Source organism: Halichoerus grypus, chromosome 8, assembly GCF_964656455.1.
Source record: "Halichoerus grypus chromosome 8, mHalGry1.hap1.1, whole genome shotgun sequence".
Lineage (NCBI taxonomy): Eukaryota > Metazoa > Chordata > Mammalia > Carnivora > Phocidae > Halichoerus > Halichoerus grypus.
The window spans coordinates 299373-321590 of NC_135719.1; the positions used below are offsets into that span (position 1 = coordinate 299373).

Consider the following 22218-nt stretch of genomic DNA (forward strand, 5'->3'; position numbering starts at 1 on the left):
GCTGCCTGAGTCTGAGGCCCGTGCTGGCCCTCCACCACCCGGCACGAGAAGTACTTGGCCCTCCGCCACCCAGCACGAGAAGTACTTGGCCCTCCGCCACCCAGCACGAGAAGTACTTGGCCCTCCGCCACCCAGCACGAGAAGTACTTGGTCTTCTGCCACCCAGCATGAGAAGTACTTGGTCTTCTGCCACCCAGCACGAGAAGTACTTGGCCCTCCGCCACCCAGCACTAGAAGTACTTGGCCCTCCGCCACCCAGCACGAGAAGTACTTGCCCTCCGCCACCCAGCACGAGAAGTACTTGGTCCTATCACTCAGCACGAGAAGTACTTGTCCTCTATCACCCAGCACGAGAAGTACTTGGTCCTCTATCACCCAGCACGAAAAGTACTTGGTCCTCTATCACCCAGCACGAAAAGTACTTGGTCCTCTATCACCCAGCACGAGAAGTACTTGGTCCTCTATCACCCAGCACGAGAAGTACTTGGTCCTATCACCCAGCACGAGAAGTACTTGGACCGCTATCACCCAGCACGAGAAGTACTTGGTCCTATCACTCAGCACAAGAAGTACTTGGTCCTCTATCACCCAGCACAAGAAGTACTTGGTCCTCTATCACTCAGCACAAGTACTGACAAAGGTGGTGCTGCAGGAACCTGCCTTTTCATTCAAGCAAGCTTGGAAATCACGTTTCATGTCCGTCACAGCAACTCTATCCTGAGGTCTCTTTGGACCGCTGACAGATGCAACTATTGAATTCAGATGAATCCGGATCACCTAAGAGACGAGAGGGGAGAGGAAGACAAGGAATGAGAATTTGTTAGGTAGACTGCAATTTAGCACTACTCCCTGAAGCAGAATAAATACATCCACATTTGTTGTAATGGTGATCTACACCCCCAGAAATAAAGATTTTAAAACAATCCCAATTAATTTGTGAAAGAGAACATACAAACACTGGCTAAAAGCGAGCACCAATCAGTATACAAACCGCCCCAACACCAGCACGTAGTCTGGAGTATCTTGTTCCCCCGATTTCTTTCCCCTATCGTCACAGATGCCTGATGACAAAGCAGATGCCTGTGACGGCTATCGGTCGTCTGCCCCTGAGCTCCAAATTCACCCTTCCCTGCTCTGTGACAACTGAGGTGGGTTCAGGAAACACTGCTCCCTCCTCGGTGTGCAGGGCGCTGTCTGGTCAGCACAGGGTGCTGGAGGGACACAGCAGAAGGACTCTTCTCTTCCTAGTTCCAACGTGTCTAGCTGGCCAGGCTCCAGCAAGGCCGCGCTTTTATTCCTTTGTCAAAAAAAACCTGTATTTTCTTAAAACCCAACCTCCCAAACTAGGTTTCTGTGCATTTCTTCTGGCATTTCTACCGTTTTCCTCTGTCCGTTTTATTTGGGCATAATCAGTTCAAATGAAGTTTCTCTTCACTATGGGCTTCACCAATATTTCACAGTCCTGTCGACTCTGACTGATCCTAACTGCAACACCCACTGCACTGTGGCTGCACTTTACGGATCCAGATGATCCCTGTCTTTACATCTTAATGAGTTTGTCTTGAAATCAAAGTCCTGATGGGCTTTAGTTTTATTTCTTTAATCTGGTCTGGTCTTTAATAAGCAAATTTATTCCTTTTTACTATACAATGCGAGAGTTTTCACTTTTCTTTTTCTTTCCCTTTGTCTTTAAAAGCACTAAATAAACAGAGCTGAAACGGACCAGAAAATGATGAGTCAAGTTAAAGATATCCCCGAAGTCCACACGGATTCAGGTCCTACAGGCGTTACACTGGCCTGCACTACACCTGTGTGGCCTCGCCAGTCCACCCATCACGTCTGCCGTGCGCCGGGCACTGCTTGGGGGCCGGAGCTGCAGGCCACACACACCCGACAAAGCTCCTCTCCTGGGAACTTATTTGCCTTCTGGACGGGGTGAGAGGCAAACAAGTATAAAAATGAATAGATTTCAAGCAGGGATACATGGTATGAGGAAAAATAAAGCTGAATCAGAGAATGACTCCCCCCAAGAAAACAGCTTAACAGTTAACCAGAGTTAACTTCGACAACACCAAGTAATTTGAGAGGTTGACACACTCCTAGAAAAGGAAGGTCATGAAAATTCAAACTGCCCTGAAAGTGAACTTTACTTACTTCAATACAAATTTCCAACAGGTAAGAAATGCAGGCCTAGATTACAGAGTATCTTTAACATTTAAGACCACATCACTGTAAACTCCTTTCACAGCAATTTCTACAGAACGCAGACGCTAACCAGATGCAGGCATCCCCGGGACAGACAGGTTCAGAGCACATCACGGTGCTCTTATCATAAAGTAGAAAAAGATCAGAGTGAGAGATGAAGAGTCAATTTTGTGTTTTAAATATTAAAAATTTAGACTTAATAAAATGTAAAATTCACTAACAGAAATCTACGTAAACTTAATGAATGAAATCTAAGCAGAGTCACAAGTAATGTTAACAGGTTAAATGGTAACGACAGTCGACGTTTGCTAAGCACTTCCTGGGTGCCTGAAACCACTCTAATGCCTTTAATCTAATGTACTTGATCCCCTCAGAACAGCTTCCTATTTCCGAGCTGAGCACACAGAGGCAGAGAGGCCGCACAGCTGCAGGCCTGGAGCTGGCGTCCAGACGCAGGCGGCCGGGCGACGAGGGGCTCCTCCACACACACCTGGGAGTACGCGGGTTCTCCTGAATTATCCTGGTCATGTCGAAACAATTTCACAGCTTTAAGGTATGTTTCCATTGACTCGAGTTTGGCTTTGTCAAAACCTAGAAAGAGTTAACAAGGACAAAAGTACAGTAAGAAATTTTGAACTCTTTCGGGATGAGGTGCTGAATTCCAATGAGCAAGAAACAGACACTGCACATTAGTAAGTACTCAAAATACAGTTCTTTACAAATTGCTAACTGATACTACTCTCAAGAGTAGTAAAAATTCTACCCTTCATGAAAACTTGGAGCCCCCCTTTAAAAGTTACTCAGAGACAAGATGAGAAACACTGAGCCAGTTCTATAAAACTCACAAAATCTACAGTTTGCAGAAAATAAATCAGTAACATTGAATATAACACCCAACACAAAGGACACTCATTACTTTCCAGTATGAATATAAAAATCAAAATGAAAACATAAATGAAGCTTAAGGACGTTTCATGAGCAGAAAGACAGAGGTCTAACAAGATCTTCCAGAAGGTAAAAGAATCTAGATGTTAATCACAGGCAGTTCTCTGCAAGCCTCGTGGGAAGTACACAGTGGGGCGGATCGTATTTTCCAGCGACTGACCTAACAGTATACACCCCAAATTGTATGTTCTTCCTACAATGTGACAATGACATCCCTCCGTCAAGGGGCAGAATCGACCCCGTGGACCTGAGCTATGGGACCCTTGGCTGGCTGGCACTCGCTCTCGCAGGTCACCCTGGCCTGGAAAGGCAACCGCGTGAGAAAGGCCATGTGGGAGATGTGGCCTTTCTCAAATCTCAGCTCTGGCCACTACGAAGCACCCGTCGACGGGTGAGCGACCTTCAGGACCCCGGGCCTGAGCTTCGGAGTCTCGCGGTTGAGGCTGCGGACATCACGGAGCAAAGACGGGCTGTGCCAGCTGCGCCACCTACGTTACTGCCCGTGGACACCGTGCAGCCCTAGGTGATTATTGCTGTTTTAAGCCGTTAAGTTTTAGGAAAATTTGTTATAGCAACGGATCATTAATACATAAGTCATATTAACACGCAAGGGAGGAGGCACCTCCACCATTTCTCTCTAAATGTTCTACCCACCAAATCCCCTTTAGAGAAAGCTCTGCACTCGATGAGAACCATTCCAACGTTCCAAATGACCAACTATCCATTGTGCCATCTCACCTATTAACTTCTAAAACTGCCCCCCAAGTGAAGAATACTAGACTCTATCCCCCAAATGTACTTATGATCAGAGACCAGTAGATCGGCAAGGTCTCTCACAAAAGGGACATGGGGGGTGTGAGGGGAGTACAGGAGCACCTTCTGGTTTTAGAGATCTTTCTACACTAAGTCCTCAATACAAGAGGGTCCAACCTCCTGTTTATCAGGCTACAAAAAAGATTTAGAACCTATAACCCTATGCTGCTTCTCACAAAATGGTGTTACTCTATAGACAGAGCACGGGTCCCCAGACCCTTTTGTCTGGTGGCCCCTCTCCTCCTGTTATGGGGACACTGTGAGTCGCGAGTCCACACACGCCTGCCCCCGTCAAATCGCAGCTCTGGCCGCTACGAAGGCCATGCTTCCTGGAAGCAGTGGACCGAGACCGGTAGCGGACTCCTCCCTCGAAGTCACTGTAAATGGGTCACACGGGAGGGACTAGGTTTGGAGGGCACAACACTCTTTAAAAGACATCTGAGGCAGTTTATTTTAAAGCCACTATTTCAAAATAAGATAATTTCCTGAACATTAAATACCATGCACACAGTAGTTGTTTATTAGGAAATATTTCAGACAGACACATTGGACGTGTAACACACTTATCCTAATGATCTTCCATCTTCTTACCTGTATGTTCTAAATGTTTTAACGTCACATTGTCAACAGGGAAAAAGCTGAGGATAGCACCATATTCTGGACACATGTTTGCTATTGTGGTCCGATCCACTATAGATAACTGTGAAACTCCACTTCCAAAAAACTCAACAAACTTTCCAGCCACTCCTACTTGCCGGAGGTGCTACATAAAGGGATAACAGAAACGCACACAAAATCAGTAAGATTGGCATGGATTCTCCGAAAAGCACAAAATCTAATTTTTAACCCCTACCAGTGACACTGGATGAAAGAGGTTCTCTGCTCTTCTTATCAAACATCAACTCACTCTGGGTTTGCAGGTATTTTAGGACAAACACACAAGACCAGCCCAATGTCACCGCCGGGCAGGACAGAAAGGGCTTAAGGGCTGAAAACAGCTAGATCCACACGTGAGTGTCAGACGGGACAGTGCACGTGGTAGCTGGCAGCCTCTCTTCTTAGAGGACACAAAACAGTGCTAACCACTGATGCCATTTAGACGTAATGAAATACAAACATGCTGATCAAACTGTATTTAGATAAAAAAATACGTATTGGCTACAAAAATTCTTCGAATTCCAACCCTGGTCCACATATTTACAGCATCATTCATTATTGGTAAGTTTCATCTTGACAGGATTTCACACGTCCTTGTAAAGTCACGTTTCTGAGTTATCACCAAGTGACCACCATAGTGGCTCGCCTAACTACAACACGGCCTCAGACTGGGGCAGGAGACGCCTAGGGAGGTACTGCGAATGAACCACCTTCAACCCAGGAGTAACATTCGGCTCGAACACTGCAGCGGTGCGAGAGGTCATTTAATCCACTCCTGGATGAAAGGCTGAGCTGTTTCTTTACACTCATGGTTGTGCTTCTGAGGATCAGAGCAGCGCACGTAAGGTGCACTGAGCTAAAGGCTGAGGTGCCACGATACACATCGTGAAAAATAATACGGATTAATCCTATAAAGATAATGAATAGAACAGAACCTCCGGAGAGAAAATATTTAATAAATGTGAACATACTGATAGATTTAAGTTCTGTATCAATACGCCAAAATTTAAAAATAAACATGTAATCTTGTTACAAAAAGATATAGCCAGAAGGGTCTAAAAAGTGGCCTTACTTCTCAGGTTACCCAAGGGAAAATATGGATTTCTCTAAAAGCATATTAAGATACTCCTTTCCTTTAGGAATAATCCTGCAATTCTCAATTTAACTTCTTATCTTTCAGTCCCATACACCGAATCAATGACTGTCAACATGTTTTCAATTAGGGAAGAAGGCTCCATGCTAAATGCCGACAGGGCGGCTGGACCTTTTCTTTCCCTGCGGAGAATCTCGGAAGCCTTCAGACCAATAATCTAACCAGAAAAGTGGAGACTCTAGGATCCAAACTGGCATTGTATGTGGGAGAGTTCCCACACTCATGTATTTAACAAAATGGACTTAATCATTAAAATAAAGTTACTGAAAACCAGAAATTTAGGACGGAGAGTTACAAATTACTGTTCACTAGGAAACTCCAGAGTACATGTATTAAATAGCATGCAGCCAATATTTTAAAAATACAGGTTAAGTTCTTCCATAATCCTCTGGAAGTACTAAAACAGCCAACAATCCTGACGCTGGCACCCTTCTACAGTCCACCTTCCCCAGGAGAGAAACCGTTTCTAAAGGGCAAATGATTCAGTTAGGTATTAAAGAGATGCAATTACTTTTCCTAACAGGACTCTCTAATCCACGCGGTCAGCAAGTGTTAACGGCTAGGAGCCCGGGTGCGTTCTGTTGAGCACTCACTGCTCAGCCCGGTGACCCTCTGCCAAGTCATTAAACCTGACCGTCTCGTTTTCTCAGAACTGATATGGCGCTGGTCACAGTACCGCTCTTCCAGGCTTGTGACGAGGAATGAATGAGGCATCAGGTCAAGGGAACAACGGCACGGCACGCACTTTTGTACTTCCTAGCGCCAAGGAAGGGTTCTGTATCTGCGGCTGCTCCCGTGATGGTCACTACGAGGCCGTGGCCAAGAAAGCCACACGGAGGAGGCAGCGCAGAACCCAACACCGCCCTCACAGGGCCCCTGTGCACAATGTCCACTACGTCTCACAGTTGGCACAATTACCTTTGTAATGCCAAGCACGACATCTATGGATGTGACAAAAGGGTTGGATGAGCCGGTCAACTCACACCCAACCACCTCCGGCAGAGTAAGAGAGACCGGCAGGCCCAGCATGACTGCTTCGGTTTCAATGCCTCCAACCCCTGAAGCGAAAAAGACAGACGGTGAGCACATCTGAAGATTATGTACGGTCTACGTGAGGTCTCCGTGGAACATCTAGTCTCTGAGTGCCCCATGAGCTCATCTTACTCACGAAGCATCTCAGAGCCGCCACATTGCCGCTATTACTGTGGACACGGACCCAACCTCCTCAAAGAATGACTCCACTCACATGGTTGAAACAAACTGGTGTTTACCTTCCTATTAAATTCAGTAAACGTTTTGTATTTATTACGCTGAATACCGTACTGTGCTTGTCAAGATACAGAAAGAACAGAAGCCAGGACCTGTGACCCTCAGAAAGCTCAGTCTAAGGATAAAGACAAAAGAGTCAACAATTCTAACTCCCTGTAAGAGACTGAGAGCATTCTGCCAGACGGAACAGCCTGGGCCAAGCCCACTCCGGGGGTCCGTGACTTGTCTGTAAGGCGCGTGCGCAGACGGCCGGGGGCAGCAGGTCGTAAAGGGCCTTGTATAAAATGCAAAGGAATGTGGAGCCCTAAGGAAGGCCAAAAGAGCCCCGCAGGACTCGGACCAAGGAGTAACCATGTCGTCCCCAAGATCACCCCGCGACGGCAGTGCTGCGTAGGGGACGCTGTCCACACACATCCGGGTCCAGTCGTCCCGTTGCCGCTGTTACGGGGAGGAAACCGCCTCAAAGAGCCTACGAAGACCAGCTACCTACGCTCCTTTACAACGTTCCTGACACTCTCTCCCCCCAAATCAAATACAGTTAGTGGTTTACTTACCCCACCCCAGAATGCCCAAGCCATTCACCATGGTTATGTGAGAATCGGTGCCAACCACACTGTCTGGGAAGAGGAGGTCGTCTTCTTCAAAAACCACTCTTGACAAATACTCTAAGTTTACTTGATGAGCCATTCCAGTTCCAGGAGGGATTACGCCCACGTTCTTAAAAACTCTTGAACTCCACTATATCATGTATAATTAAAAAATCCAAGTGTTGGTATATCAATTTGTGCTCACAATCAAAATACAAGTCAATACTGACACTAAAAACATTTTACCGATGTTCAATACGGTCAAAGTTTATAATAGACACATGAAGACAAATACACAGATACTAACCCTAAACATACTCATTTTGCAGATTATTAAAGCAAAATTAAGTCGAGAGAAATGTTCTACTAGTCCAGATAAATGGTAGTTTTCAACCGTGCCCGCCCCAAGGACTGCTGGACAGGAAGAGAGGGGGCAAGCACAAGGCCTTCCCACAACCTCAAATGATAGCCACTTGGTTTCATCCTATTTTATATATTGGGGTTTCCAACAAGATTTTATCTGAAGGGAGAAAAGGTTCTAATGCGACAAAGCATTTAAAAACTACTAATTTAGGGGTGCCTGGGTGGCTCAGTTGGTTAAATGTCTGCCTTTGGCTCAGGTCTTGATCCCAGGGTTCTGGGATCGAGCCCCGCATCAGGCTCCTTGCTCGGTGGGGAGCCTGCTTCTCTCTCTGCCCCTCCCCCTGCTCATGCTCTCTAATAAATAATATAAAATCTTTAAAAAAGTGAATTGCGCAAGACTGTTGAATCTCAGATCTGTACCTCTGAAACAAATAATGCAATATATGTTAAGGAAAAAAAAAAAAGAAGAAGATAGCAGGAGGGAAAGAATGAAGGGGGGGAAATCGGAGGGGGAGAAGAACCGTGAGAGACGATGGACTCTGAAAAACAAACTGAGGGTTCTAGAGGGGAGGGGAGTGGGAGGATGGGTTAGCCTGGTGGTGGGTATTAAAGAGGGCACGTTCTGCATGGAGCACTGGGTGTTATGCACAAACAATAAATCATGGAACACTACATCTGAAACTAATGATGTAATGTATGGTGATTAACATAACAATAAAAAACTAAAAAAAAACAAAATGTGTCACATGTGAAAAAAAATAAAAAAATAAAAAACAAAAAACAACAAAAAAAACCCCTACTAATATGAAGAACATAAATATCAAATATCAATATTTTGTGAATTTCAATATAAAAAATTCTCCCCAAATCATGTGTACCTTAAAAAATTGAAGCCTCTCTCGATTTCTGCCAAATTCTACTTCTTGATTTTTTAACACTGTTTCAGGTCTAAAAGGAAGAAGAGCCTGCATTAAATGTATGTATCACAGAAAAGACTTACCTTGTTTCTAAGTATTCGTTCTTATGCACACACAAATACGTTTAAAAAAATTCCTGGAACAGCAATTTACTAGACTTCTCAGAAGTAGCTGTTTTCTTCCAACAAGGAAGCTCTGCTTTAAACAGCACTCACTGCAGCTACGTCCAGGGCTCGTCCACCCCCGGCCCCCAACTGTACTGACATAATGTCGCTATGTGAGTCGGCTGCAGCAATCAGTAACGCAGCAACCTCGTGCACCTCCTCCCACCTGGGCCTGCCACACCTCCACTGGGCACGTGTAGAAAGCTTCGAGCAGAAACGCTTGCATTCATCTCACCCAAAATGGAAAGCTCTATTTTTTGCGTAAGTGGCAGTTTACTCTGTATGGATTATAAACATATTTTATGTGCATTATGTTAACTAAGAGGTAAAAACAATCCACCTCCAAGCAGTAAACACTGTCACTTTCAGGAAGCTATTTTTATCTAACGGACATTTAAAAGATGATTTCTAGGGGCACCTGGGTGGCTCAGTCACTAAGCGTCTGCCTTCAGCTCAGGTCATGGTCCCAGGGTCCTGGGATTGAGTCCCGCATCGGGCACCCTGCTCCGCGGGAAGCCTGCTTCTCCCTCTGACCCTCATCCCACTCGTGCTCTCTAATAAATAAATAAAATCTTTAAAATATAAATAAAAATGAAAATAAAAAATGATCTCTAACAGTTTTAAGCTGTTTCCTGCCAGCTGGTGATCAAGTGTTGACTAGGACATCAATACAACTTAAATTATATGTGACCTCCAGGGTCTAGACGACTACAGATGCTCACTTGTCAACTTTTTTAAAAAACACAAAGATTCCTTGACTAATTCATTGCTGAGTGATCCCTTGAAGCCACAGCACACCTCGATGAGATTTTCCTCAGGACTCAGGGAGCCAGTCCGATCACTGTACATCCCACAGCACGTACGGCTACAAAGTGCCCTCGTTCATGAGCTCAGAACCCGACTTCAAATTAGGCAGCGATTTCCAGGCCCATTTCCTACCCGTCCATGCCCTGTCTGGGTCTGTCACGGGCGCTGCACCGAGGCCCCGCGGCCCCAAAGGGAGCCACTGGTTTCCTACATTCCTACCCCCAGAGACTAGTCCAACCCATCCAAATGCTCTGTGATTTGGAGTCAAAGCTGGGGGGAAATGTTACACCAGATTGTACTGTAATCAGTAAGTCGCCCTTTTCAAGAAGTTAATTTCTGTAAGAAGGGAAGCTCGGGGCGCCCAGCGGCTGCCTGCGGCTCAGGTCATGGGATCGAGCCCTACATCGGGCTCCTTGCTCCTTCTCCCTCTCCCTCGGCCGGCTGCTCCCCCTGCTTGTGCTCTAAGTAAATAAAAATCTTCTAAAAAAAAAAAAAAAAAAGAAGGGATGCTCATCTCAAACATCAACACGCACCTAACAACCAGGACAACTAGGTAGCAGGAACAAGGACTGCTTAGATAAAACTGTCATAATCTGATGGCAAAGAACCTACACATTATACTGAATTCCCAGAAAGGAAGAGCACGTGAGATCACTATGACCGGAGGCCTCATAGAAATACTGAGCCCCCAACTGTACAACCAGAGAGAATCTGAAAGAACCAGTTTACGGACACACGAATTAATGTATCATGTGGCTCTTAGGATAAGATATGTGTGGATATTATTCTTAGCTATTCTAAATCTTAAATGTGTTACATTTTTCTAATTTGAAAAAGTATGTCATTTTCTTACTAAATTAAAAAAATTTCTGACAGTCTATTGACAATGGGGTAAACAACGTAACTCTTAAATATAACAGACTTTGGAATCTTTATAGCATACAAAAATTCAAGTATAGAATTTTTTTTTTTTTTAAACTACCTATTAGGAGATTTTACCAACTCCTAAGAAGAGAATTCTTTTCTGGGCAGGTTCACCGCTTCCCATAGCACCAGACAGGCAATTGCTTACCTAAAAGAGGTTTTTATCATTGTAATATTCATAACATCAAGCTCTTCATGCAATTGGAAAAAAACAAGAAATCTAATAGGAGAGAAAAGCTAAAACTATAAATAGGGAATTCACAAAAGCAATGTGAACGAATAAAGAACATGTGAATGGTACAGATTCACTAAAATAAATGCAGAGTTTAAGACGGATCCCATTTTTCTGCTAACATTAGTCACAAAAATTAAATATATTTATAGAAAAATCTTAAGAAAGGCTTTCTTCCTTGGGAAAGAAATCAATAACGGGAATACCACCTTAATTGGCTTAATTTGGGGCAGGAGGCGGCAGTGAGGTCATAGGAACCAGGAGGGGAAGGGGACAAATGAGATTTCGGTAACTGAAACATAACCCAGCACTGATCAATATTTAAAAAAAAAAAAAAAAATCCCATACTCAGGCACTGGTTGCAAATGAAAAGGACAGAGAATGGGTGTGTTCTCAATCTGCGAAGACAATTTTCCTGAGTTTCGGCCCAGCTCTCCAGAATCGCACGATCCTCGGCAGGTGGTCTGGCCCCTGCAGGGGAGCTTCTTGGGCTGTGCTCGGAGTGGAGAGAGCTTTCCTGCTTTCTGCAGGTCGCCACCTCCAGGATTTGGAGCATTCTGTATTGCACTAGCATTCCAAAAAAGGAAACAGAAAAAGACCATTTAAAAGTGACAGAAATTTAGCTTTCAAAAAGCACACACTTGGCAAAATTATCAGGAACTAAGTATATGTTGTTCAAATGTTAATACAGTATTTAACTTAGGTTTCAAAAGCAAATCTTAGATTACAAAAAAACCCAGAAAGAGGTCACTTAAATTTATGGAGATGAAAACACAATTCTATGTGCCCAAGAAAATCATTTTCATCTACTTCTACGACAATTTAAATGACTTTTAGCAAGCACCTAAGTGGGTTTTTTCCCATGTAACAACTGAAAAGCAGCACATAGCCACAGTGCTAATCTAGAGGGCAAAAGCGCTCGCGGGCTGCAACAATCGTCTTGGTCCGTGTGAAAGATCACAAGAGAATTAGGTTTTCTCTAGTCTGACCTTGGTCACAGGGACCTTCTAAATAGACGTGTATTTCAGTGGGAGGAAAACATAGTTTTAGTACGCACTGTGATTTTAATCACCAATTAACTAAAGACATTCATGGCTCCCGTCTTTAGATTCTCTCTCGAAGGCAAGTAGGTTAAAAAACAAAAGATAATGAAGAAAAATTCACTCCACAAAGCAGGTTCTAGGCTCATACATTTTTATCAAAAATGGCAGCAGAAGTCTACAAACGTGAACACCATTTTAAATTCAGACTCCGTTAAAAAAAATTCATCAGTACATAAACTTCACCAGCTCTGTTTCTAGATCAGTGTACACTAAACGTGGCAGCCTTCACCCAGGCACCCACAGTCTCTGCTCCCTTTCCTCTAACCAGGGGGCTGGCTGCCGGCCACCTCGCACAGCTGTCTTCACAAATACGTGTGCTCACGTACCATTTACTGAAGTCGATCTGTAAAGAATGGTCAACTGTGAGATCTGTCGGGCAGGCAGGGTGGACCTTCTTCGGGTCACCTCCAAGAATTTTCACTGCCTCCCTCATAGCAGCAAAATCCACCATTGCTGGTATTCCACTAAAAAATAAAGAATGATGAAATTAGGGTCTGAATTGTACGTTCATATGCTCAAATAAGATACATTTGTTCAGTTTTACATCTAAATGTATCCCTTTCTAGTTTGTACTCGTTAGATTACGTACTTGTTATCCAAAGTTCGACATATCCTGGTTTCATGAGAATTAGCATTAATGTTACTGAGAACTTGAGTGTCACAAATAACACAAGAGAGAACTTTTAGAGGCAAAAGGAACCCTCCAGAAAACTGTCTATGGATTCTTTCCCTGTCTTAAATTTCAGGAGACTCCCCTCCCTCCCAGAGGCTTCTTAGGACTCCGGGCTCTCGACTAGATGTATGTGCCTCCAGACGCCGGAGGCATGGCTCGTCAGAGACAGGAGTCTGCAGGGAAGATGGGGTCGTGACCACAGAACAGTATCGAAAATACTGTAATAGCAGCGCACACAGGGTATAAAGAACAGTGGCATGCAAACCAGATTTTAGGGGGTGAGTGAGGGGGACACTATTATTTATCTAGCTAACTCCTACAGCTCCTTCCAAACTCTTCCAATAGACAATTCCTGGGGACTCAGATCAGACTCTGGATTTTATTCCAAGTGTGATGGACGCTCACAGGCGTACAGGGGAATGACAGGACCTGGTTAACATTTTTAATTAAGTCACATGATCTACCGTGGAAAGACAACACAGACTGTAAGTGTGCAAGCAGGGGCACTGGCTAGAGACACTGACAGCTGTAGTCCCGGTGAGAGCGCCAGGGGCAGGACCAGCATGGGGGTGGAGACGGTTACGAGGTACGCGGGCTCAGGGCATGTCTCAAAGGTAGAGTCCACAGAACTTGCTGACAGACTGGATTAGGCAGGAGGGAAAGAGAGGAGTCGGGCATTTCCCGTGATGGGGAGACATGGAGAGGGACAGGTATGGCAGCTGGGCAATAAGGCTTTGCATGTCTAAGTCTGAGAAGCCCACTCACCAACTGGGGACGACAAGCAGGCAGAGTTCCGCAAAAGCAGGTTTTCAATAAACAGTGCAAGAAACAAGCACCTCATTTTTAATGAACTACTTTACTTTAGAAAGGACAATTCTTTAAATTTATAAACTAATCTTCAGAATTAAAAACAAAGCCAACCATCAGGGAGTCTGAATTTTAAGAAGGAAATGCTCTATCACTCACGTAAAATCTTGAAGAAGAACACGGGCAGGGAAAAAGGGCACTTCAACATTGCTTTGTTTGGTTTTCCAGTCTAAAATGTTCATGACATCTTCCTTTTTCATTAAAAAGCCATCACAGTTCCGCACAGCAGCTTCCAACAGGACCCGTATTGAGTAAGGCAGAACATCTGAGTCAGAGACAATATTACTATTAATAAGGGCATAGTCTTAACTACATACTATAGAAATCACAAGAGCAAAAAGTTAGATAAAGACAGGGATGCACTGTTTTCTCAGTCTCAGTAAACACGGAGGAAAACACCGTTTATGTTAATATCAGGCTTACTATAAATTTGACTTTCCCATATGTCAGCCAAGGTGCTGAAAAAGCAGAGATTAAACACTCTTGAAAGAGCTGCACATTTCTGAAATGGGCACATGAGACTGACCAATACTTAACATTCAGGGAAGACACAGAATATGAGAATAAAATATAATAATGAAAACATCCCTAAACTGTACAGAAGTCTGTAATAAATTTTAAAGATTTCCATCAAAAGTGGTTAGTTTAAAACAGGGTGCTTACATGAGTCAAATTCACTTCATGCTAACTGTCACTTACCCTAGAGTCCTCGTTTAAGTATATCACAGAGACACAGACTCCAACACTGTCAAGTTTTCAATCATACTCAAGTCTCACACCGGATTTAAGACTGAGTCAGTGTGGGGCCGGCTGCGTGACTCCCGGCAGCCCACACAGCGGACCACTATGCAGCTGTCTAAAGGGATGAAGACGTCTGCATGTCGATAAGGAGTGATCTCCAGAACATACCATTCCGAGAAAACGCAGTGCAAAACAATGCTTACAGCACCCTACCATTTCAGTAAGAAAAGACACTAAAAAAGGTGTAAGAATACAAATTACTGTATAACAAATATAAAATTTTAAAGTATATATTAAATATGTACTTTAAAATATTACTAAATATTTTTGGGCGCCTGGGTGGCTCAGTTGGTTAAGCGACTGCCTTCGGCTCAGGTCATGATCCTGGAGTCCCTGGATCAAGTCCCGCATCGGGCTCCCTGCTCGGCGGGGAGTCTGCTTCTCCCTCTGACCCTCCCCCCTCTCATGTGCTGTCTCTCTCATTCTCTCTCTCTCAAATAAATAAATAAAATCTTAAAAAAAAAAAAAAATTACTAAATATTTTTAAAATATAAAAATATATTAAATAAAAATAACATATACTTCCCCCCACCCCAAGAAAGAACAGTGAAAGGACAAACTGAAGAGTTAGTATCTATTACCACACATTTTGGCTGTATCTCCCTGGCAGGATGTGTATAAAGGACGAGAAGATCCACAAAGAAAACAAAGTACGTTCAGGTATCGGTACAGAGAGTGCAGCGTGAAGTTGTCCCTAGGTGACGAGAGGAGGCCAAAAGCACTTGTGTTATTGTGGCTGGAAACCAGCATTTTTTTTTTTTTTTTTAAAGATTTTATTTATTTATTTGAGAGAGAGAATGAGAGACAGAGAGCATGAGAGGGGGGAGGGTCAGAGGGAGAAGCAGGCTCCCTGCCGAGCAGGGAGCCCGATGCGGGACTCGATCCCAGGACTCCAGGATCATGACCTGAGCCGAAGGCAGTCGCTTAACCAACTGAGCCACCCAGGCGCCCGGAAACCAGCATTTTTAAGAGTAATGACACAGAAGTATAAAATCAGAGTAGCTGGGCGCCTGGGTGGCTCAGTTGGTTAAGCGACTGCCTTCGGCTCAGGTCATGATCCTGGAGTCCCTGGATCGAGTCCCGCATCGGGCTACATGCTCAGCAGGGAGTCTGCTTCTCCCTCTGACCCTACCCCCTCTCATGTGCTCTCTCTCATTCTCTCTCAAATAAATAAATAAAATCTTTAAAAAAAAAAAAAAAAAATCAGAGTAGCTAACTTAAAAAAAAAAAAACAACTTCCATTTCAATTGGAATCGTAAGTACAAACTCATAGTTTATTTCTCTCTTTCTAAACAGTAAGTGTTTCCAGCTCTGTTGAGTGAAAATGCCCCAATGACAACCCACCAGTAAGGCCCCCTGGCCTCTCGGCCCACTGTTAGCTAATTACTATTTTCCCACTAGGAGGAGAGCACCCGCGTTCGCCCCAGAGTTCCTCCCACGTCTGGGAAAGGGTGGAAATAGGCCCAGAACATCCTGTGTCAGAAGCTGCAGGGAACGCTGGTGGGTCAGTGTGAGCATCCAATTCACTGACATGCATCAAACACAAAAACAGCCCTTAGTTCATAAGGACTCTTTAAAAAACCCTTCATCGATGGCCATGCAAGTTCCTAGAGCAACTCATGACCCTGAAAACTCACACCGGGGGAAACGATCAATCATCGATCTCGTCCTTCCTCATTCAAGGAACCAAATAGCCAAGAGCAAGCTCCTCACAGAGGAGTGGAAGCTAATAACACAGAAAGGGAGGGTGTCATTCGCAGCATCTCCCACGTGCAGCCCCTGGACAGCGCTGGAATATTCAGTGAGACGTGGTCACAGAACTCAGAACGGATGGAGCCCGTGGGCACCAATGACAACCACCAGCATCTCCAAATGGAAGACAGGAGAGACACTGTCTGCTCTGAGGAAAGAAAGATCCAAGCCCCACCACCAGGGTTCTCGCAAACGTCCGCACGTCCAGACAGCCAACCCCACCTCCCGCCGACAGCAAACAGGGGCAGTGTGGCAGGAAGGGGACCCAACGAAGGAGCAACGGGACCAACACACATGGCTGCCCCCACACCCAAATGGCACGGAACACGGAGACGGGGCGAGCCTGACAGACCGCCAGCGACTTACAAGGTGCAGCAACCAAGTGCTCTGTGCGAACCTGCTTGAGACACGGGAAATCTGAATATGGACCGGGTTCTAGACCGTAGGAAGGAATTACTGTTAATTTCATTAGGTATAATAAAGGCACTGAGAGTGTTATTTTGGAAAGTCCTTTCACACATCAGTGATGTATGCTAGAGTGTATTTATAGGTTACAGAGGTGGTGAAATATTTTATTTTATTTTAAAGATTTTATTTATTTATCTGACAGAGAGAGAAAGAGATCACAAGCAGGCAGACGGGCAGGCAGAGGCAGCGAGAGAGGGAGAAGCAGGCTTCCCGCGGAGCAGGGAGCCCGATGCAGGACTCGATCCCAGGACCCTGGGACCATGACCTGAGCCGAAGGCAGACGCCCACGGATAGTACCCCTGGAGATGGTAAGTATTTTAAACAAAAGGTCAGCAAATGTTGATAACTGGCTGACAAATACAAAGTGGGTGATGATTTTGTCCCTACTTTTAGGATTGAAATTTTAACTCACACAAGTTAAAGATGAATGAAGTCGTAAGTGTGGAGACAAAGGACTACATAACCAGAAACGCTGGACTGAAGGCCTGTATTTGCCATTTACTACAGGTCTGACCTTGAGAGATGGACTCAAGCTGATTCTTGTTCTTGCCTAAAACAGGTGCACCAGCCACCTAACGGGAGTGAGTAGCCAATACTCATAAAACCCACAAACACGTATGAGTTTTCATCCTACCCAATGAGAAACACAACGAAGTCCTCCAAAGCAAGGGGAACTGCAGGAGAGAGATTTTTTGATAGAACACTTGGAAATAATAAGGAGGAAAACATCACAGAAGCAAATACACAGACCAGTTTTCTGTGTGGTTAACTGTCCTGGAAAAACAATGTCAGGAATACTTTTTGTTTAAAGATCTTCACAGAAAGCATTTACTCAGATTTCTAATAAAATATGGCAAACTCCAGCAATTATGTCCATTCACTTTTGAAACCCACTAAGAGGATAGTAAAGAAATAAAGTCATAAACCCACAGGAACAAAGAGAAGCACAACTCAAAAGATTTTGGCCAACAGTGCATGGATGACCGTGCCCACACGGAACAGAGGCAACCAAAGGCGACGACTGGGACGCAGGACAGCCTGGGCTTCTCGAGGGCTGGGTGAGGGGCTAAGAGGCCACGGAACAAGGCCTTCGAAACTCCAAGGGAAAATCATTTCCAGCCCTAAGAGCTCTGTCCACGGGCAGCCGCGCGTCAATCACGCAAGGCCTCCAACACTGCACTTCCCGGGATGGACGCTACGGGAGGGAAGTGGACAGCAGAACAGCATGCAGGCTGGGACACAGCGGGGTCCCCCGTGTGGCAGGCGAGGAAGTCCAGGTGGGACGCTGCCAACAGAAGAGGGAAAAATGAACTGCCAGACTACCTGATTCTACCGGGAGGAGTTAGTTCTTCTAGAGAATTTGGAGAGGAATTACTGATAAAGACACAGCAAACTTAGCAAACAGAAAAAGACAATCATCACTTCCAGGAAAAAACACAAAGTTGTAAGAGAAACAAGATGCAATCATTTACTACACGGACTGGGTGGGAACATTTACGGCCATCAAAATATGAACACGGAATGCTGGCTTGATAACTAAGAAGAGGTACCTGGGATATATGCAGAAAATTGCCAACCTCTTATTTTGCACAGTAGAAAGTTAGAAGTCTATAACTGAAAATCAAAAAACAGGTGTATAAGCAAGGCTATTTAGTAACATAGAGGAAAGTACCGTAAGAAATAGCCAAGAGTATTAGAAATGGTATTCTCTGCAGAGTAGAAATTCAGGGTAGGGCAAGGGGCTACTGTTTTGGTTATTATCTTAGTGGTCTTACTGGGTTTTTAATTCTAAGACTTGAAAATTCAGTATTAAATTTAAAAGCAACTATCAAATAAGCATGCTCTAAGACCAAAATGTCACTGTTAACTGGACAGTTTGTCATTAAGAAGCACTAACTTGCAAATGTGCCTAAGCCTACCGTAACTCCCAGCGGCCCACTACAGGGAGTGATGCAGACGCACACCAGCCGTCCCTCAAACATTCTGTGCTCGCTGGCCTCCAGACATTACTATCACCTTCCCCTCCTGGCATTCGTCACGCCACCTTCCACACGGTTGTTGTGTGACCAACAGAGCATGGCAGAGGCGACAGCACGGGGCTTCAAAGGCCATGGTGTGAAGTCTCCCAGCACCAGCCTCCCTCTCTTGGACCACTCACTCTGGGGCAAGCCAACAGCGCGTCACGGGGACACTCGGGTGGGATAATACCAGGGCCTGTGTGCCAACGGAGCGTGGGGCTCCCTGCTCAGTGGGGGGGGGAGCCTGCCTCTCCCTCTGCCTCTCCCCACTGCTTGTGCGCGCGCACTCGCTCGCTCTCTCTCCCTGCAGGGCTCGATCCCAGGACCCTGGGATCACGACCTCGGAGCCACCAAGGCGCCCGTCTTTCTCAACTACTCTAATGATAACACCTGCAGTTACTTATTTAGGACCTGCTGGCGAGTCGATGTCGAGCTGCTCCCCCTACAACGGTATTTAACCCCTGAGGTGACTCCAGAGGCAGACATCCCAGAGCCATGAGCAGAGAGGGCAGGCTAGCAGACGCCCTAGTGTTCCCTATCCCCAGCACGAACGGGCCCTCATTGCTCCTTCTTCCCTGTTCGGCTACCCCACCTCCACACGCACTCTCCTGCTCCAACCAAACCACCCTCCAAGTCCGCACACCTGTCTGACCCCCACAGCACTGGACGCCACCTTCTCCTCTCCTGCAGCACCGCCCGTCCGCCTGCTCCCTCACTTCCGCCGTTTAGGTTCCCCAAGCCTGCACTCCCCCCGTTCTTTCATTCTCAGGCCATCAGAACACCCACCTGCGTCAGGCGGTGAACCCCACGTCACTTTCCTGCTTAAAAACTTTGTTTTAAAAATAACGCTATCACGCGTATTTTGCTCCTCGTGAAGTCTCCCTCCCCAGGCTGTACTATCCGCACCGCGAATCCGCCAGGTCCCTCCCGCTCACCTGCAATCAGCCCCTCCCTGCCCTCGCCCACTGAGGGAAACCACTCGGCTACCGGGTCTCGACAGCTCTGTCGCCTCTGGCTTATTTTGTGCAAACGCAATCGCACAGTAAGGTCCCTCACTGTGTCTGGCTGCTTTCAATGAGCACACTCCCGAGTGTGTCCATGCTGCGGTCTGTATCCGGACTCAAGCCCTGTTCCTGCTGAAGAATATTCCACGGTGCAGACCTACCATATTCTGCCCATCCACTCACCCACTGAAGGAGTAATGCTGTTCAGATCACTCATCTGCAGATCTTTGTGTGGATAAGTGTTTTTATTTCTCTTGGGTAGATTTCTCAGAATGGAATTGCTGGGTCATATGGTAAATTTGTATTTAAAGTTTTAATAAACTGCCAGTTTTCCAAAGTGGCTGCACAATTCTACATCCCCCCAGCAAAGTATGAAGGTTCTTAGTCTATTTTCTATGTACTACCCATTCTCGTGGGTGTGAAAGAGTTCACTGGGGTTTTAATGGTGGTGACGCGTGGAGGAGGAAGAAAAAGAAACCCACAACAACCAGAGACCCTGGGGCCAGTACGAACCCATGACCGCGGCGTCCGCTGGGGCCTCACCATACCTGCACCTGCTCTCCTTCACACCCCATGTCCGCCTTCCTCCTGCGAGACCCAGCCCTACCTCCTCCCTCCCCCTCCTCCGGCTGCACCCACGCGCCCAGCCGCCCTGGAGCTACTCCTTCCCCATCTGAGAAGGCAGCCGTGGACCTACTAAGTGCCCGCCTCTCGGGAGGGGCTCTGCATCCCACTCCTGCTGGCACACGGCAGAACCCTGAGTCAGCCATCATCCTCTCTCCCACGTCCGCAATGCAGCCCGCAACCGGACTCTTCCCATTCCACGGCCTCTAGCCCCAGGGTAGCGCACGCGGCCGCCACGGGCTTCTTTCTTCAAACTCTCAACAAGGTTTTTTGAAAATCACTATATTCCCGACGTCCGTTTTTCTATACTTCCATTCACTGTTTCCACACTAATCTGATTTCTATCCTTAAACACCAAAGAAGCAACGCCCCTCAGCAATATTCAAGACAGCTAATCATTCCGTCCCTCGCCAAACTCTTTCCTCCCAGCTCACCCCCCCCACTTCTAACGGGCTGCAGGAAGACCGTGTCCCCATCTCCCACCTCACAGTTCAGCATGACTTGCAAGCACGGGCAGTAACTGCCTTTGTTCCAGGGCATTCTTTAAACGAAGTTAATACAGTGAATGGCCCTGAAGATACAGACAGCGTCTCCTTCTGGAGCAAGAGGCAGGCATGCCTACTGTCCATTATGAAAGATCTGGGTCCCTAAGTCCGAGCTCCTTTCCTGTAACACAACCACTGTGCGTGCTACACGTGTTACCTGGCCCTCTTCAAAATCACCGGCAGAAACGGGGGCCTGGGAAACCAATAGAAATGCTCGTACTGCTTTGCTGTGGATAATAAACCATCCACTGTCTCTGATTTAAGAGTCTCGTGTCTTCTGCCCGTATCTATGAAACTATGTCAGACTAACTTGTTAACTTGCAAGGAGAGGAAAATTCTAGATCCTTTACAGTCCTTAATACTTTCTGGCAGCCCTGTTTTGGTTTCCTGGCCAGCCTCTACTCCTTTGCCTAATCTTTATTTTTTATTGTTTTTTAAGTAAGCTCTATGCCCAATGTGGGGCCTGAACTCACAACCCTGAGATCAAGAGTCACACGCTCTACCCACTGAGCCAGCCAGGCCTCCTCCCCACAGTACTCTGCCTGATCCTTAAACGTCAGAGTTCCTGAGAGTTCACATCTAGCTCACTTCTCTTCTCACCATACTGTGCCCCCTCAGAAGTCTTCATCATTCCTGTGGCCTCAACACCAAGGATCACAAAACTCTCCTCTGCAGTCTGGGTCTTCTTCTGAGCTCCAGAACACGGGCCTGATCACCTCATGAACACCTCTACCTGAAAACTGGTGTTTCCAAACTCGCCAGTACCTAAGCCGATCCCTGTGACATCCCCTCGCCCGCTCCACGTCACTGCGTCCTCCGGTGTCCCCCAGCTCAGTAAACAGCACCGGCGCCCACCCAGAGGTGCACACCCTCACAACGAGGCAGCATCCTTGACACCTCGCACACATCTTCTGAATCTGTCTACTTCTATCGCCACCCCCAGATCTCGCCCAAGCCAAGTCCTTTCTCACGCAGATCTTCTAGCTTGCCTTCCACCTCCATGCTTACCCCATGCCAGTGGTCCCTGGACTCCGGAGGCCCCTAAAATTCTTTCAGGAACCTGCAAGGTCTGCTCAGACATGATCTGCTTTGTCACCACTGTGACACAACGGTGGGTGACCCGCTGGTGTCGCAGCAGAGCTCAAGGCAGCGGTACCAAACGGTCCTCGTTCTCATCGCACTGTTCATCTTCACAACCAACACCAGCTTCACTTGAGAATGTCCTTGATGAAGCAGAAAAATCGTTCATTTTATTCCATCTCAACTGCTGAGATCAAATCTTAATATTCCATGTGACAACATGGACAGTACGTATACAGCATTTCTG

At 46.1% G+C, this 22218-nt stretch overlaps 1 protein-coding gene across 3 annotated transcripts in view; it reads right to left on the reverse strand.

The window, feature by feature from the left end:
* The window catches only part of IREB2 (iron responsive element binding protein 2), a 42936-nt gene that overhangs the window by 11735 nt on the left and 8983 nt on the right, over nt 1-22218 (reverse strand). For 2 of the 3 annotated variants that reach the window (XR_013450217.1, XM_036067628.2), the window contains exons 3-11: nt 13779-13944; nt 12466-12603; nt 11385-11603; nt 8871-8940; nt 7597-7780; nt 6692-6831; nt 4555-4726; nt 2696-2796; nt 661-777 (exon numbers count right to left, since the gene is read on the reverse strand). Coding sequence is in view for 2 of the 3 variants with exons in the window: in XM_036067628.2 (XP_035923521.1) it covers nt 661-777; nt 2696-2796; nt 4555-4726; nt 6692-6831; nt 7597-7780; nt 8871-8940; nt 11385-11603; nt 12466-12603; nt 13779-13944 (1307 nt within the window). In the remaining variant the exon portion in view is untranslated. Of the gene's footprint in view, nt 1-660; nt 778-2695; nt 2797-4554; nt 4727-6691; nt 6832-7596; nt 7781-8870; nt 8941-11384; nt 11604-12465; nt 12604-13778; nt 13945-21899; nt 22115-22218 lie in introns of all 3 variants that reach the window. The other variant, XM_036067629.2, reaches the window with a different exon arrangement.